Source organism: Lactuca virosa, chromosome 8 (genome assembly GCF_052849685.1).
Source record: "Lactuca virosa cultivar CGN04683 chromosome 8, Lactuca_virosa_CGN04683_v6, whole genome shotgun sequence".
NCBI classification, from domain to species: Eukaryota; Viridiplantae; Streptophyta; class Magnoliopsida; order Asterales; family Asteraceae; genus Lactuca; species Lactuca virosa.
Genome location: NC_136433.1, coordinates 152,021,322 through 152,039,774, shown reverse-complemented (window position 1 = coordinate 152,039,774; position 18,453 = coordinate 152,021,322). Strand labels below are relative to the sequence as shown.

Sequence of the window (18,453 nt, the reverse complement as noted above, 5' to 3'; positions counted from 1 at the left end):
GGTTCCCACGGGTTGTAACCTAGTAACTGCATTATAATAATATAGTTTGACCAAAATATATTCCTTTCAAACAATTGATTCTATCAAAGATTTTGCTAAACTCATTACGTGCTAAAACGTAGCCATATTTAGGGAGACAAGATAGTCATTTTATCCTCATAATCTTTCTCTTTTCTTGTTACTCTTTAATTTAAAAAACAAACATAAATAAGTTGTATAATGCTGCTTTAAACATTATATTTCAGGAGTCAAATACATAGAGTTGGTTTCTGCTGAAGCATTTATTGCAATCGACAAAAGTTTGCACAAAAGAAAACATTAAAAAACCATAAAAAGTTCTTAATGCTTTTGACTATTGTTAACATATATATTTCCTTTTTTTTTTGAACCAGCAAAATCTAAACATCAGATAATTAGTTATTAAAAATCTAATTTTCTTTTTAATCACATAATTAGTTATTAAAAATCTAATTTTCTTTTTAATTAGTCACGTGTGTAAACACACATGGCTGCATAAGTAATGCCAAATTTATAAATAATCATCACCAAAGTTCCTTAATAGGCTGTAAACATGTTATTGATTTAGGGGCTGTTTCATATGTCTTTATTAGATTTAGAAGTTGTGGTTCACTAAGTCATATTTGGACCGTTTGATACCATAATTAGCGGGGTCTAATTCTTTCCTATGACCTCTGATATGCCTTTTATTAGGTTTGATAAAAAGTTATGTCTAAGTCAATCAGACATTAAATTAATAAGATTTGACTTAATGAATAATTATCAACTTTAATCTTAACGGTAGTTAAGCTGTAAACTTGTGTTTTTCCATCTCTTAATATCATTTTGTTCCATTGTAACTTTATCAATCAATAGTTCCATACCACAAAGTATTTTATTTTCATTATCTTATATTTGTAAACTATAAAAATATTAAAATTAACTCTGTAATTTACAAATTGTAAAACAAAACTGAAAATGAAAGTTTCAAGGGACCTCAACGACATATATTCAGAAAGACAAGGCATCAATTTTCAAATCCAAACAAAATTTTAACAACCATGATTGAAAAAGGATGATCATCAACCAAAACCCATCGCAATAGGAAACGACGAAATAGTTACAAGAAAACCACAAAGGGTAAAAGTAAAAATAGTCGAATTTATGACATTTACACACACATATGACACATACACATACATATGCATATAAACCATCAAGGCTGCTTGATTAAATCTTCTGTTCTTCCAAGACTTTATTGTGGGTGTGGAGGAAGAACAGAAAAGATAAAGATACAGAAAGGATCAAACTTTTTTCTTTCTTTTCTATGTGCTGTGCCTTGTGGGTTACTCTTCTCAGAAGGTTCTTATCTATCTGACTGATTGACGCCCTTGCGTATTTAATAATAATATTCTTCCCAAGAAAAAGAACGATCACACAATTTCATTATTTTATTCATACAATTTTAAGATATTATTAAAGAGAAAGTGTTTCGTGATAGACTTGTTTTTTCTTGGCCAAATTCGAAGTAATTCCTTTTGTTCTGTTTTCTTCCTTGGCTTCACGTTATCGATTGCATTCCCTCTATTTATCGCACTGCTATTTCATTAAATTCATCGTTGGAATCTAGTGTATATAAGTATAGCTCATTCAATTTCTTCCTTTTCTGTTTCTGGGTATTCGTTTATTTTACTAAATCAGTCCGATTTCTTTACAATTTGGAAGGTTTGAGTTTTAATTTCCATAAAGTTAGGGTTCTTTTGACAGAATCTTTCTGGTTGGTGAGTATTAGGGTTTTTATTTTTCACAATAACTTCGTTGGATTTTTTCTCTTTTTGGAGTTTACATTACTTTTCTGGATTTTATCGGTGGGTGTTGATTTTTTAGGGTTTAATTAAGATTTGAACTTAAATCGCCTTGCAGATTTCATTCATGGTAAAACAATAGCTGGATGTTATCCAACTCGGTGAGGGCATATTCGTCTTTTTCAACTCCCTAATTCATGATTTCTGATTGAGTTTGGAAATCATTCGGAGAAGATGAGTTCAAGTGGCGGTGGTTTGGAAGGGGTTATACAAAGGGGAAAGCTTATAGTCCATATTGCCGAAAATGGCCATTCATTTGATCTCAATTGTGACGAATATACCCTTGTTGAAGCTGTTCAAAGGTACCTCGAATCACTTTCAGGGATACCCTTAAACGACCAACTCCTTTTATATCTAGACATGAAATTAGAACCCCAACAACCACTTTCTGCATACAAACTCCCTTCAGATGATGGAGAAGTGTTCTTGTTTAATAGAGCCAAAATGCGTACAAATTCAAACCCACCACAACCAGTGCACCTCGAAGCACCTGATCATATCCACCCAAACCCAGCAAAACCATCATCATCATCCCATGAACCTCACCCATTAGATGAAGCTTCAGATCCTGCCCTAAAAGCATTACCTTCATATGAAATACAATTCAGGTACCATTATCAGCTAGGAGATGCAATTTACCGACGTACCCTTTTGAAATATGAAACCTGTGAGCGGCTTTCAAGGGAGCAAAGGGTACAAGAAAAGGCATTGGAAATTGCCAGGGGTAATTTGGACCATATTTATAAGATGATCCTCCATAACTACAATGATTTTGTGAAACGTTATTCGCATCAGCAAAGGTCACATTCGAATCTTTTGGTGAACTTTTGGAGGGATTTGGAGAGATTAAGGAATGTCAAACTTCTTCCTGCTTTACAGAGTGATAATCGCAGGTGTTTATCGGATTTTGTTAAGGAAGAAAGTTTGAGAAAAATGGTGGAGGATTGTGGTAATTCTCACAGGCAGTTTGAGATTAAAGTTGGTGACTTTAAGCAAGAATTTAGAGAGCTAAAGGGTAGTACTGAACTTTTGTTCTCTAGTGAAGCTTCTATTATTAATAGAGATCTTGAAAGAACTATCAAGGAGCATAGACAATATATAAATGAGCAGAAAAGCATAATGCAAGGTTTAAGGTCAGTAATTTCTACCATGGAACTTGTTACATGTAGATATATATTTAGTTTGGCAAAGTTTTGAGATATCTACGTGTTAGTTTTTTTGTACAAAGTTTTGGTGTTAGGTAGATTGTATGATCAGTATATATTTGTTTGCTACATTGCATATTAGTTAAATGCCTAAACTACCCTTCAATGATAACAACATAGGGGTATTTGGTGAACTTAGTTAATGGCATTATGAGAACTCGCAAATACGTAAATTCAACATGAAATTTTTCCCAAAGGTAAATGTTGCAATTTTTATTGGAAATCTTAAAGTGGATTTTGTTGCGTTGTTTGTAATTATACCATGAATATTAGAAACAAAACTTTTGTTACATGGAATAGTAATAACAAAAGGGACACCATGGCAATTTGCACACCAAATAGAATAAATATATTTCCTTTTTCCTCAAAAAGTTATCAACTTTTCTTTATAAAGATTCATCCTCAAAAGGACCCAATTTTTAGTTTTGAAAACTGTCCCTCAAAAAAGTCCACTTTTGGTTTTAAAGATTCAATTTCTTGTTTTCACTCCATTTTACAATTAAAACATTCTCATGTTTTTGGATGCAAATTAATGCAGCAAAGATGTCGCCATGGTAAAGAAGCTCGTAGATGAATGTTTGACCAGTCAACTCTCCAGTTCCCTCCGACCCCACGATGCTGTGTCAGCATTGGGCCCCATGTATGAGGGCCATGAAAAAAACCATCTTCCAAAAATGCATTCATGTGAGCGTGCTATTTCAAACCTATTTACATTCTGCAAGGAAAAAAAATCAGAAATGAATACTTTCGTACACGAATACATGCAAAAAATTGCATACATTCAGTACACAATAAGAGATGTTAGGTACAAATTTTCGGTTTTCAATGAAGCAATAAATCGTCAAAATGTTCAATTTGAACAATTAAAAATTGTTCGTGGGATAGGGCCCGCATATCGCGCGTGTCTTGCTGAAATTGTAAGAAGAAAGGCATCAATGAAACTTTATATGGGAATGGCTGGACAGCTGGCAGAAAGGCTTGCAAATAAAAGGGATTCTGAAGTTAGGAGACGTGAAGAATTTATTAAAATTCATAGTTTATATATCCCGAGAGATGTTTTAGCATTAATGGGGTTGTATGATATGCCAAGTACATGTGATGTGAATGTAGCCCCATTTGATGGGAATTTACTAGATCTTGATATTTCGGATTTGGACCGTTTTGCCCCTGGGGAGTTAGGTGGGATTTCTTTTAAAAGTTCTGTGGATGGAAATGAAGAGTGTGATGAATCTGAGGACTTTATTGGGATTTCCGGGACAAGTAAAATGGAAGTTGAAAATGCAAAGTTGAAAGCTGAACTTGCTTCTTGTATAGCCATGCTTTGTTTTTACCCCATGGATGTAGAAGCTGAATGTTGGGACGAGGGTAAAATGGACATTTTACTTAAAGATGGGGCGGAAAAGACGGCTGAGGCGTTACGTTTGAAAGATGAATACGGGAAACAGTTGGAAGCAATTTTAAAAGAGAAACACATTCAGTTTGAGTTGTATGAAAAACGGATAAAGGAATTGGAAGGAAGGTTATCTGATGAGTATTTATTAGAAGAAAATAAACTCGATAAAAATGATTCCTTTTCAATTGGGAAATCTGAGATTTCAGGTGATGGGGAAGCTCATATGGATGAGGGTTCATATGGTTATAATTCATCGGGAATCTTGAATCCTCATTTGGATTCGTCCATGCGGGACCCACATCGGGATGTGAATGAAAAAGACGAGAAAGAGGAACAGGCGCCAGATGTCGGGATGCCATTGGTTGGAAGTTCTACAGCTGACAACATGGTACAACTTCCAAAAAATGAGGGAGGTGAACATGGGAAGATTGGGGATCGTGTGATGGAATTGCAGAATCTTCTAGAAGAAAAGTCAAATGAGTTGACTGAAGTCGAAGCTAAACTTCAGGCTGCAATAGAGGAGGTAGGAACGCTTGGTCGGGATTTGGAAATTAGCCGGAAGCTTCTAGATGAATCTCAGGTAATGTCTGTATAACCTAATTCCAAATTTTGTGTCCTTTTTTTAAGGTTTGAGAATTTATAAATCAATTTTTTTTTTTTTTTTTTTTTTGAAATTGGTAATTTTACAGATGAATTGTGCACATTTAGAGAATTGTCTTCATGAAGCACGAGAAGAGGCTCAAACTCATCTTTGTGCAGCCGATAGAAGAGCATCCGAGTATAACGCATTGCGTGGGTCCACCTTAAAAGTTCGCAGCCTTTTCGAACGTCTTAAAACATGTGTCTCAGCAGGTGGCATAGCTGGTTTTGCTGACTCACTCAATTCTTTAGCTCAATCTCTTGCCACGTAAGTCAAAATTTCACATTTATCTAAACCGTTTGGCTTAAATATAACCCTATTTTTTTTTTTTTTTTTATTTAATATAATTCTCAGTTCTGCAAACGAAAATGGGGATGATGGTACTACTGAATTCCGCGAATGTGTTCACGTGCTCGCTAAAAAAGTCGGTATTTTAACACGACATCGAGCCGAGCTTATTGACCGATACACAAAAGCCGAGGCATCTCACGAACAGCTTACAAAGGAGTTGGAAGAAAAGAAAGAACTGGTCAACACTTTATACATTAAACACCAATCCGAAAAACAGGTTATTTTTTAAATTTTTTGTTCATATTTGACTTATAATAATAAACTCGAATAATAAAACTTTGGTTTACTTTTTGAACCAGGCTAACAAGGAAAAGATATCTTTTGGGCGTTTAGAGCTCCATGAAATTGCTGCATTTGTGCTCGATAAATCCGGCTACTACACAGCAATAAACAGGAACTGTAATCATTACTATCTTTCTCAAGAATCAGCCGCCTTGTATGCCGACAACAGCCGCCAGCAGCCCCCCTACATTGTGGGACAGATTGTGCATATTGAGAGACAAATTGTGAAGGAGGTTAATAGTGGTGATGGAAACCCGTATGGTTTAGCAGTTGGGTGTGAGTTTTTTGTTGTCACGGTGGCGATGTTGCCGGAAACCGCCGTTCCCCCGCCACCTGCCGCTGCTTCCTGATCTAAAATGTCCGGTGGAGATATGATGGAAGAAATGTGAAAGATGCGGGAGGAAGTGTATATATATATATATATATATACTACTTGACTTGTTGATGGAAATTTTATGTTTGATCGCTTTCTCCCACTTATTTGTATATAAATTCTCTCTTTATATAAAAAACTTTGTATATATTATCTTTTGATGTCTATTGTTTCGTAACATAATGTTATATATCTGTTAAAAGGCCAAAAGTAACGCTAAATATTAATGTGAATATAACTGTTTTTTATGTATGGTTTCATTAAAAATATTAAATAGATAATTAAAATATACCCTTTGTTGGAAATAGAAAAAATCTAAACAACATCATAAAAAAAGTTACGTCATTACAAGAATAAATGTTTTCTTTTTAAAGACAAGAAAATTAAAATCTTTTCAAGTAGTTGGGCCCAATGATTGTTGTTTGAAAATGAATAAATTATATCGGGCCGGGCCTACAGGATGGAAAACTATAAATAGCATCTAAGCCCTAGAAACCTCTTCATTTCTCTCAGTCTTGAAATTTCTCGTCCAATTTCTTCCCCAAATTTACGAAAATCCATCTGTTGATTCGCCGATGTTTTCTTTCCTGACCCTTCTACATCGATATTTGGTTTTGATTCTCTAATTTATCCGGTGAGTTGTTATTCATTATCTTCGGATTTTTAAATCGAATTAGGATCGGAAAATTAGGGTTTGTTTGTGATTTGTCGATGGTTCTCTTCGTGTTTTCGGGTTTTGAATTGCTTGTACGATAAACGATCAATTGTAACTTACTATAAAGAGAGTGACGTATTCTGTTCTGTCTGTACCGCGTAACACGAGAATTCCAGCTAGGGTTTGCAGCAATTTTTAGCGTCTTTTATTGCACATTTCATCTTTCATTTTACAGAAGTAGAACAAACGAATCTTTATTGCACATTTGGATACACGTTCTCCTTACTTCAATCGATTATAAACCTAAAAATATGTCTAATTGTGCTGAGCGCATGGGAGTTTGAATTAGCTTACACTTCGGATTTGCCATATAATTTGTGCAGGATACCATGTATCTGTGCTCACATTGCTATATCAAGTGTGTCTTCGTTACCCAATTTAAGGTCAAATTCTTGTCACTCTGCGACATTTTGTTTTTAGGTCGTTTTTACTTTTTTTTTTTTGAAAGAGTTAGGTCCTTTTTACTTGATATGAAATGAATGAAAATGTTAATAATGGGTTCCACCTGCTGAAATGAGGATGAAGAATGGTGAAAAATGATAAAAATGAACCATAGCTAGCTATAGTTGCTGATTAATATGACAGTATATTTCTAGTTTATTTATTTCAATGGGCTGCTATAAGTATCTGATATGTGTCTATAAGTTCATTTGTAACATCTATAGCACATCCATGCAGTGCTTTCTTCAGGACTACAACCATGGTGAAATTGGGAGAAGGGTCTTGTGGAGATAAGCATGGTGGCAAGGATGACTCAAAGACAAATAAAAAGAGATCTGTTTACAATTTGAGGAGTAAAGATCCAAAACCTGAAGGCTCTATGGGTCCTCCAACTTATAATCTGAGGAATAAAGTTCAGAAAACTGAAGGCAAAAATACTTCTAAAGTTACCCAAAATAAGAAAACCCCAAAAAAGAGTGGCTCTAAAGATTCTTCACCTGCTACACAGAGGAGGGTAGTTTCGGAAACTGAACTCAAAAGAACTTATCCAAAAATTCCTCCATTCCCAAGTACAGATATTGGAAGTAAAAAACCTTTAACTACATCCATGGCTGACCATGACAAGAATCAACCTTCTTCTAGTCAATTGGAACCATTCTTCCATGATCCAGTTTATCATATCAGATGGGAAGGTATGTCCAAAAGATTTCCTTTTTTTTTTTTTTTTTTTAATTTTTTTATTTTATCATATTACTTGTTTTATGTGGGTTTAGGGTTTAGTTGATTGACTGAAACTATGCTCTCAAATCATAGGTTATGAACTGGGAAGTGGGCATTGTGGACAGATCTGTGTATTATGCAATAAGGATCTTTCTTCTTCAATAGAATCTGATTCTGATGATGATGAAGAATCTGAGTATAATGAAGATTCCTTATATGGTGATGATGATGATGATGGTGGTGGTGATTATGGTTATTTTGATGAACGTGCACCTCCTCTTCTTCCAATTGTTGATATTTTGGCATGTGGGCATGCATTCCATACTGAATGCTTGAAGAATGGTGCACATGATGAAGAATCAGGTGATCCCATTTGTGTTTTGTGTTCAAGGATGGCTTGAAGAAGAAGTTAGTCATTTTCTTCTTGGTGAAGGGATCCAATTGTTTTTAGTGTAGGTGATAGAGAGTATATAAACACTGCAAGTGGCATGTTTGATTGATAATGTGCCATTTTTTTCACGTATAGATTTGTTTGTAGATTTTGAAGACTTAAATGTGGTTTTGGATGTTTTATTTTGTTTTGGCCTTTTGGTGGTGTTTGATTTATTTTGTTATACATGCGATGTGTGAATATTTATGGCTAGGGTACATGCAAGATTTTGTACCATATATAGAAGATTAAAATGTATGGAGATATGAAGTTTAGGGTATAAATATGGAAATATAATGTATGGAAATATGGAAATATGAAACCTAGGACTACTTAATTGTCACTCGAGTATGAAGGCATTAAAAACTATTTTTTCGTGACTTAGACACTCATTACCATGATCTTTATATTTTTGTATTGGGATTTTCTAACATGTGCCTAAGGTTAGGGCACATATAAGAAACATTAATTATAACAAATATTACTATAATTAAATATGAAATACATTAATTATAAAGATTATTACCATAATTAAATGTGAGATACATTAATAATTTCCATAATAAATGCATTTCATATTTAATTATGATAATATTTTTCATAATTAATGTTTCTTATATGTGCCCTTAGGGCACATATTAGAAAATACCTTTTGTATTACATATAATCAAACTTGTAAGGATGTTAAACAAGGATGCGTGTGAAGGAGTTGTGTTTTTTTGGGTTTATTTATTCAAAAGTTTTCCTACAACGTTTGTTCTGCAACAAATTTTGTATGCTAAAGCTCTAAGATTTTCTAATATGTAATTATTGTTAGACCTTGAATTTATTGTATTTAATCCCTCCTTACCGTTAATATTATTATCAGTCGTTACATTTAATGGGGACCAACAAAAAGTTGTATAGTATTTATTGTCGTATTAAAGTACTTAAAATGACACGTTTAGGGTGTTAGGCAACAAATGGGTCTACAAATTGAAGATTGGAGAGAGCATGTTTTGAGCACAAAGCTAGATTGACGGTCAAAAGAGTTTAGTCAAAGAAAGAGTATTGATTTTGATAAGATTTTTTCTCCAACCATAAAGTTATGTGTGATTCTTGGTTTAGCTGCTAGTCTTGATTTTGTGGTTGAGCAAATGAATGTTAAAGACTTTTCCTTTATGGTGACTCAAATCATGATATATACATGGAGCAACCTAAAGGCTTTCATGTTAAGGCCAAGGATAATTTGTGTGTAGACTTTCGAAATTCTCTGCAAGTTAAAGCAATCACCAAGATAGTGGTATAAGAAATTTGAGCCAGGGAGAAAGGCTACCAAAAGACTACTTTAAATCACTATTGTTTTTTAGAGGGTTGGTGATAATGAATTGATCATTTTATTGATATATGTTAATAACATGTTAATTTTTGGCAAGAATGCATAGATAAATATCATACCGCAAAGAAAATTAAGCAAATCTTTTGTTACGAACGAGTTAGGGTTAGCAAAACGTATTCTTGGCATTCATAACACTCAATATACAGCTTCCAAAAAGTTGCACATGTCACAAAATCAATACATTGAGAAGTTGTTTTACGAATTCAATATGGATAAAGCTACATCGGTTAGTTCACCTTTTACTAGATATAGATTTATCCTCTTCTAAGAAGGATATTAAATAGATGTATCGAGTTCCTATGTCTAAACTGTTGGAAGTTTGTTGTATTTTATGTTGTGCACAAGTCCTAATATTGCCCATGTAGTAGGTGTTGTGTAACATCCCAAAAATCATAGAAATTTAAATTTTTTAAAAACAACCCATTAACCATAAAGTGTTTACAAAAGCCATTGTTTCAAAAGTAAATCATAATCAAAGTATCCCAAGATCCAATATCATAAAAACAAAAAGATGTGCACGATCACGCCTTCGCTTTCCCATGATCCTATGAAGTACCTAAAATCGTAAGCCAAAACTTAGTGAGTTCCCCCAAAGTACCATCACACAACATAACAAACAATAGCATTCAAATATGAGCCTTCAACCTGACTGGACCGCCTCGCAGGGCCTACAGCCTATCTGGACCGCTCTACGGGCCTTCGGCCTGACTGGACAGCCTCGTAGGGCCTACGGCCTATCCGGACCGCCTCGGGTATCTTGGCCTTCAACACAAAGCAAGACCGCCTCAACCCATCCACAATATGTCGACATATACAACAGATAAACGTAAACACATATCCAACAAATACAACTAATCATACAAATTTACTAATCTATCATATAACTAGCATAACATCATCCTATATACCATGATACATATCCTAGTGAGCCGGCATTAGTGCCTTCGACCCACACGTACAGTGAGGAAAACTCACCTCTCAGTCCGAACAAATTGTTGAATAGGTATCTGCTCTGAAGATCAGCTCTACCCGTCACCTATTCATCAAATAGTGACCAATCTCAAATACAACTCAAAATACCCTTATGTCAAACTTGGTCAAAGTCAAGGTCAACTATAACAGGTCGCCACACCGTGGCCATCCTTGGCCACGCCGTGGCCAATAAATGATAAAACAGGTGAGTCTTAGCCCAGCCGCCACGCCGTAGAAACCTAGGCCACGCCGTGGGCACTGGGCTCCCAACAGCTTAACCGATTAAATCGATTTCCTTGATATTAAGGACTCCACAGCCCAGATCTGGTCCACTCTAAGATCCAAGTGAATAAAGTTTCCAACTTTATCCTTTTAGACTCTCTAAGGGATAGAGATCCCATTTCTAGATCTAAATAGGGAAAAAAACATAACCTGGCTTAGCCCATTAACCACTTTCTCTTGAAGACTACTAGATCCCCATTTCCAGAATGTTTCTAGCGTGAAATAACAACATAAAAATCCTTACTTTCTAAACATGCATGTCTAATGCATGTATTGGACTATATTAGGTCAAAATGAGAGTTTTTGGCCAAATCTTCCATGCATGATGCTAAAACTCAATATTACTCCAGATCCAAAGCATTAAAGGCCCAAAATGACATGGAGATTCATAAAGTTGCAAACTTTATGAGATCTCACCACTCGATGACCAAGGACATGAAGATTAAGGCATAGAAACCTAGATCTATACACAACAAACCAAAAAGCTTGGAACTTGGGGACTTACAAGAGTCCAGAAGATGCACAATAAGATAGTGAGAAGAGTTGCTTGCTGAATCCAAGACTAGAAGTTACCTCCTTCTTCTTCTAATCCCCAAAAATCAAAACAAGAAGCTTAGAGAGCAAAAATGGAGATTAGGGTTTGGTTGGAGGATGAGTGAGTGTGATGGAGGCTAAGGGTGAGCAACCCTAGCCATCACATTCCCTTAAATAGGGTGCAAACCCCGAATATTAGGGTTTCTCATTAAACAGCTGTCACGCCGTGGCCATAAGCTGTCATGCCATGGCAGTTGTATAAAACTCGCGATACATTGACCATCACCACGTCGTGGGATGCCTTCACCACGACGTGGTACCGCCCAAAATCCAAAATACATTAGTTTTAAATACCTCAAAGAATCCGGATGTTATGGAAACCAATGCTTGTTGGGTTGCTACATCAAACATACAACCCATGTTTGTCACCAAAACTTGAAGTTAGAGAACAAAAAATGGGTTAACCCTTATAATAATCAAAGGTCTTCACTGAATGGAGTTTGAGAATATGGTGAAGGTTGGTGGTTTGTATAATGTAACAAATGGGACGATGTGGATGGATAACGGAGAAACCAAAGATTAAGCCAAAGATTAGACAAAGACACTCTCCTAAAGAGGATGGGGAGAAGATAAGGTTGTCCGCATATGATGAAGGTGAATGGGTGGGTTTATAATAATAATAATAATTAATCTTAAAAATTATAAAATAAAGGTAAAATGTTAACCTCATAGTGTCCTAACTAGAAGCTAACAAACTTGAGGGACCAAATTTTAAAAGAAATCCCATAATAAAAACCACTTTTAAGAAAACATTCATTTACATATCAATCAATGTTGAAGGTTCAGTAAGAAAAAATGTAAATTTAAAAGTAGGATTAGAAAATTTTGTACGTTAGCAGTTCAAAAAGGGGGGAAAAAAGATAACGTAGTGAGATTCACCAAGTCGCACCAGTTTTTTTATTTTTTCGAAATGGCCATTTATTGATATGCGCAAGGAGCAAGGGGAGAAAAAGAACAAGATCAAACAGAGTTTACAAATCAACAATTACATATCAAGAAGAACCATTATAGAAAAAAGGAGAGCTATTCCACTCATCCCAGCTAAGTTGTTTTCATCAAAATTGCAAGACAAAAGCAAGTGATATATTGACTCTGCCTTGATTCAACAAATAACACATGAACTGGATCCAATGAGCTTGTATGCATGTGATTTGGTCATTGATAATTGGAATTTATTTGTCGGGACAATAATAAACGAATATGGTTGTCACTTGTCACCTCATGTCACTTTGAAATATTAAAAAACTAATGATTTATATTCAATATAGCTTTGAACATATCAATCTTGTTCAATCTTGTTCAGTATACTTGATATTTTTTTTTTGGAAAGTAACATTTTTTATTTATATATAGAAAATTATATTTTAAAAGATTATATAATACTACTACAAAAAAACATATCATTATTTTGTAGAAATCAACAAGTGTCGTGTATAAATCGCTTTCTCTTCTCTCCTCAAAACAAACAAAAAAACAATACAAAATGAAAACCAACTAGTTCAAATAGGTATCAAGACGATATTTAATTTGTCATTATGATTACTTCAAACATGTAGCTCGTCATAAATATCTTTTTCTTGAAGCCTTTAAATATCTAACACATTCTCCTATTGTCGTATTTATGATATGTGCCATTCAATCATTTTCTATTAATAAACTTCTTGTATTAAATTACAGTATACGTGTATGTATGTAAATAACCTAGAAATGGTAGTTGCACTTACACATATTAGTGAATTACGAAGAGAAACTTAACTATTAGTGACAGATATAGAGAGTAATTTATACATTTATACATAATGTATAAAGTTAACCATTTGTATACCACAATAGCATATTATCATCCACTCAACACCCACTCGTATTACCCATTTACCCCCTTCATCTTTTCTTGATTCTCACCTTTAACCCATCTTTCATCCTCATCGTCAACGACAATACATGCTCCGGCGGATTCTTCTCCTCCACCACTTCCACCACCTCCACCTGAAACCTCTCAATGATCGTCGCAGCCACCAACTTCATTTGAGTATATGCCATTTCTTTCCCTAAACAGATTCTCGGTCCGGCATGAAACACAGGAAATTTAAACGGATTTTCAGGTCTATACACCATTATTCCTCTGCCGTTCTCCTCCTCCTCCAGCCACCGCTCCGGCCTAAACTCACAGCAATCCTCCCCCCAAACACTCTTCATCCTTCCCATAGCGTATGTGTGATATGTAACGAACCATCCTTCTGCGACAAACGTCCCATCTGGCATGATATCGTTTTTCAGGGAAGACTTTGTGTCCACAGGCACCGGCGGGAACAGCCGTAATCCCTCAGAGATTGTCGCATGAAGGTAATGCATCTGCCGGAGATCGTCGAAAATGTAAAAATCCTGGCGACTTTTGCCTGAGCTAAGCCGGATAGCTTTCAGTTCGTCGAGTATTTTTTGCTCTACTTCGGGATGTGAAGATAAAATCCAAAAGAGCCATGTGAGAGCTGACGACGTCGTATCACGACCTGCTAATATGAAGCTTATGACAATGTCCCGGAGAAACTCCGGTGAGTATTCCGAGTTACCCATGAATCGTGACAACAAATCCTCGTCGGTTTCTTCCGTCCTTTCCTCCATTCTCGACCTTATGATATCGTCGGCGAACTTATGAACGGTGGCTATGGATTTTTGCAACTTAAATTCCGAACCAAAATTGAACAGTTTCTTGATTTTGTATAAACCTGGAAGAATATACATGAATCTCCCGGAACTAAGCGTCGCAGCTTCTTCAAAAGCTTTCATGAATTCACTACCGGAAGTTCCATCGCCGGCGAGACAACCGGGGTCCACGTTGAATGCCACCTTACATATGTTATCGAAAGAGTACCTCTCAAGAAGGTCTTGAAGATCAATAACTTTGTTTACATCCGCAGCTCGTTCAAGAACCGGTACGAATCGGGTATGTAACTCAACGGCGGCTGTTTCCATCACGAAATTCCGAAGGGAGCGGGTGTTGAACTCGTAACTGGCGGTTTTACGCTGTGCCCTCCACGCTTCGCCGTCGGAGTTGAAGATACCGCGGCCGAGAAAGTCTTCAAGGAGTGACATGAACTTGGTTCCTTTTGGGTAGTTGTCAAAGTTGGTTTTGAGCATGTGTTCGACATTTGCAGGGTTGGCTGTTAGCACGCCATTGATTTTTCCAGGACGGCTGAAGACGGCGGTGTTGGTTGGACACTGGGAGAGGACTTGGGTGCTCCATTCAAGAAAACGGTGGCGATTTACGAAAAATTCCGGGAGGGTTCCTAGTATTGGGTAATTTTTGAAGCCGATTTGAGTGGTGGATTTGGATTTTGTTGGGTGAAGAACGAAGAAATAGTAGATGAACAAAAATATCGGGAAGACTAGAATCAGGGATTGGGGGGAGATAATATCCATGTTTACGATTGGAGTATGAAGGAGCTCCATTCGTTCTATACTTTTTACTTTTGAAGCCGATCTGAGTGGCGGATTTAACTTTAGATTTTTGAATGTGTATTAGATTTATATTAGGGCATTGTGCATTGAATTGTTTAATGGATTGCTATATATTTTTTTATTTCATATAATCTTATTAATTTTTTGTAAAATGTATTAGAACTTTATAAAGTTCAATAAAAAATTACAAAAGTACATTAAATTTTTTTTTTTTCGTATTGAAATTTAAATTTATTGAATGTCAATATGACGTCTCATTATGATAGAGTTTAATCTATTGAATGAAAAATAGACTTTGTCATTTTATTCAACTCTCCCATTGAACTCATCATTATGGATGCTCTTAGAGTTAATAACTTATAAGTGGTCCATATACATAGCTCACACATAGCGGTAGGGATGAGCAAAAGGACCGAACAGGCCCGAACCGGACCCGACCCGGGAACCGGCTTCGGCCAAAATCAAGAACCGAACCAGCCCGGCGGTTCTACCGGTTCTTGTCGTGTCTTCAAATGTTGGAACCGGTCCTCGAAAAATAGCATCATACGGTTCCGGTTTTTGCCGGTTCTACCGGTTCCGGTTATATCGGTTCCGGTTCCTACCGGTTTCCGGTTCCAAAAATCCATAAAAATAACGTCCCGGTCCCGGCCCGACCAGTTCCATCGGGTTCCGGTTCCGGTTCCGGCCGGTTCCCCGGTCCATATGCTCATCCCTACATAGCGGGTTGATGACCTGGATTTAAAACAGATCATGGAACACCATACTCTGCATGCAGTTTAGGTTAGGGGTTTCCCCGCGTTAGGTAGCCTCTCGTATTCTCTCTTATTCTTTGATTCACTAAGGCTAGAAAATGTTTTTTTTTCAATTTTTATAATATATAATTAAATTGTATATATTAAAAATTATAAATAATATATTAAAATTTATAGTTTTTAATTCTATATAAAAAGAGTATAATATTTGTATAAAATATATTTTTAAAAAAAAATTAAAAAGTGAGATAAAGTGAAATGTGATCAATTCGTGAGTTTTAAACTGTGAAAGGATAGTAAGAGAAAAATGAAATGACACTAAGGTGGCACATAAAAAATGAAATGTGAAAGATGGGTACATCCTACGGTCTTAGATATATTAACTCATAATTGCTTTTCAATAAGATTCAAGGAACATATCTGAAATGACTGTTGGTCCTTAGGAAAGTAAAGTACAAATGATTCAAGAAACCACTCCAGTGATTAAGTTAATACTTTGAGTGTATGATAAATATGAGTAATAAGAAGATAGGAGTGACATATCTTACCATGATTATTGTCTCTCCTTATATAGAGTGGATTAATTACCTAACCCTCAAATGAATGTTGGTCCTTAGGAAAGTAAAGTACAAATGATTAGACTTATAGGGTGACTGATTAGTTTGACCTAGACGCCTCGTCTGTAGTGCTTCACTTCGACTAATAATGCCCGTATTTGAACCTAAGGCGGGAGCTCGTCCTAAGTGTGTAATGGGCTCTGTTTGGTATTTATTTAGATTTCGGACCCCCGCCTTACTCTGATCCCGGAGTCCGTTTGCCTTCCCTAAATCCGAGTGGAACAACATAAGTGTGTTTGTATGTTTTTCGTGTTCATACCCTTCTGGGTTTATGTGTGTGTAAAAATGTGTTTGATTTGTGTGTTCTATAAACATGTCAAAATGATTTGTGGGTCCAAATAGGTTTTGGATAACGGATTGTGTTTATCGTGTTCATTCCCTTCTTGGTTTGTTCTTCAAAATCATGAACATATGCATAAACAACCTCGCATGCAAACATTAACAATAAATCAGATATGCAAATGTAACGTCCCAAATCTCAAACCAAAATTTTCATTTTAAAAAAAATATTTATTCAAATTACAACTTCAAAGATCTGGATAAACCATTTGATTCAAAAACATTTATCAGAGTAACGTCCAAACTTATTATGTGCAGAAATCTCCAACGGATGCAATGCAATCGATTCGTACCCTTCCTTTAATATAAGAAAATTTGAAAAAAAATTTAAACCACAAATCGTAAGCACAAAGCTTAGTGAGTTCCCCATAATATCAGATACAACACAACATAAAATAAACAACTATGGGTTATCAGCAACCCTAGGGATTATAAGCAATTCCAATGGGCTAACAGCACGCCCGATGGGTTATCAGCAACCCTGGAGACTATCAGCAGTCTTAGCAGGCTAACAACACACCTGGTGGGTTATTAGCAACCCTAGAGACTATCAGCAGTCTCAATGTGCTAACAGCACACCCGAGAGTCACCAACAACTCCAGATAGCACATAACAACAAATATCAAGTAAGACCCAGCTGGTCAGCATGCATACATACTACCACAAAGGGAAGTATAGTGAGAGGACTCACCTCAATCAGTTCACGAATAGATCTCACACACGAGTTGTAGGGCTAAAGTCCCCTCACTAAACATATCCACAAACCAAACCCTAATTAGCAATTAAGGTAAATACCCCAACTCAGCAAGTCCAAATACCAAGATAAATCCTCACTTGGGCAAAAGGCCATTTTGCCCTACTAAGTCCTCAACCCCTAACAGTTGACCAAAAGTCATACTGGTCAAAAATTCAACAGTCAACCTTTCGCTGAATTACGCACGACATACACCTAGCTCTACGTAGGACGTAGAGCCATATACATAAAACATGTGAAAATCAGGTTACACTGGGCGTAGCCCTGATTACACCCTGCATACAGCGTCTATTGCCAAACTTTATTTTAAGCACTTAATACATTAAGACCTTTCACTCAAAGCTCAGATATGGTCCTAATATCATCATAATGGATAAAGTTTCCAACTTTATCCATTTAGATGGTCCAAACAAACAAGATCTAGCCTTTAAGTCTCAAAGGGATCAAACAATGCATCTTTCTTAACTTAATCCATTAAGTCTAACTCTCCAACATTCAAATCTTAATCAATATGATGTTTAGATGGATAAAGTTTCCAACTTTATCCATAACAAGGTCACAAACTTTCAATATCTAAACTTTATGCACTAAAATGACCAAAAATGCTAACACAATTTGCATGGCTTAAAGAACAAGCACCAAAGCACAACTTTCCAAGTCCAATAAGTCCCAAGAGTGTTCCATATAGCTCAAAAGGTGCTGGAGTTCTTACAAGTCCCAAACCACAAGATCAAGGTACCAAAAAGTGGCAAATATGCCAAATAACTAGATTTATGAAACCAATGAGAAAGTTAGAAGCTTTTTACTCACAATGGTCTAGGAATGAAGTAACCTTATTGGATCTATACTTGAACCCTTCTTCTATACACTTTGCCACCACCTGGCTCTTCAAGATTC

The 18,453-nt window shown here is 36.0% G+C and overlaps 3 protein-coding genes and 1 long non-coding RNA gene across 9 annotated transcripts; 2 read left to right on the top strand and 2 right to left on the bottom strand.

Moving 5' to 3' along the window:
* Window positions 1-1,222: 1,222 nt before the first annotated feature.
* On the top strand, window positions 1,223-6,259 carry LOC145129361 (autophagy-related protein 11-like). 4 transcript variants are annotated; one of them, XM_079064058.1, is made up of 6 exons: window positions 1,223-1,359; window positions 1,921-2,995; window positions 3,606-5,040; window positions 5,150-5,367; window positions 5,455-5,668; window positions 5,751-6,259. In XM_079064058.1, the coding sequence occupies exons 2-6, from the start codon at window positions 2,037-2,039 to the stop codon at window positions 6,081-6,083; spliced, it is 3,159 nt and encodes a 1,052-aa protein (XP_078920184.1). In that variant the 5' UTR covers window positions 1,223-1,359; window positions 1,921-2,036; the 3' UTR covers window positions 6,084-6,259. The 4 variants fall into 4 exon arrangements, with proteins under 4 accessions (XP_078920184.1, XP_078920186.1, XP_078920185.1 ...); XM_079064060.1 differs by lacking the exon at window positions 1,223-1,359 and adding an exon at window positions 1,446-1,525; XM_079064059.1 differs by lacking the exon at window positions 1,223-1,359 and adding an exon at window positions 1,532-1,636.
* A 356-nt stretch (window positions 6,260-6,615) lies between these two features.
* On the top strand, window positions 6,616-8,558 carry LOC145129222 (uncharacterized). Of its 2 annotated transcripts, XM_079063938.1 has the most exons (4): window positions 6,616-6,740; window positions 7,145-7,204; window positions 7,500-7,954; window positions 8,076-8,558. In XM_079063938.1, exons 3-4 carry the CDS (start codon window positions 7,522-7,524, stop codon window positions 8,381-8,383), a joined length of 741 nt encoding a protein of 246 aa, XP_078920064.1. In that variant the 5' UTR covers window positions 6,616-6,740; window positions 7,145-7,204; window positions 7,500-7,521; the 3' UTR covers window positions 8,384-8,558. The 2 variants fall into 2 exon arrangements, with proteins under 2 accessions (XP_078920064.1, XP_078920063.1); XM_079063937.1 differs by lacking the exon at window positions 7,145-7,204.
* A 1,599-nt stretch (window positions 8,559-10,157) lies between these two features.
* Window positions 10,158-12,185, bottom strand: LOC145134133 (uncharacterized). 2 transcript variants are annotated; one of them, XR_013718939.1, is made up of 5 exons: window positions 11,933-12,185; window positions 11,550-11,629; window positions 11,195-11,256; window positions 10,436-10,826; window positions 10,158-10,346 (listed from the first exon to the last, which is right to left on the bottom strand). It is a non-coding gene; the product is annotated as an uncharacterized LOC145134133 (long non-coding RNA). The 2 variants fall into 2 exon arrangements; XR_013718938.1 differs by lacking the exon at window positions 11,195-11,256.
* Window positions 12,186-13,267: 1,082 nt separating this feature from the next.
* Window positions 13,268-15,143, bottom strand: LOC145134809 (cytochrome P450 CYP94D108-like). The gene has a single exon (XM_079069636.1). It carries the CDS (start codon window positions 15,083-15,085, stop codon window positions 13,520-13,522), a length of 1,566 nt encoding a protein of 521 aa, XP_078925762.1. The 5' UTR covers window positions 15,086-15,143; the 3' UTR covers window positions 13,268-13,519.
* Between the last annotated feature and the right edge of the window lie 3,310 nt (window positions 15,144-18,453).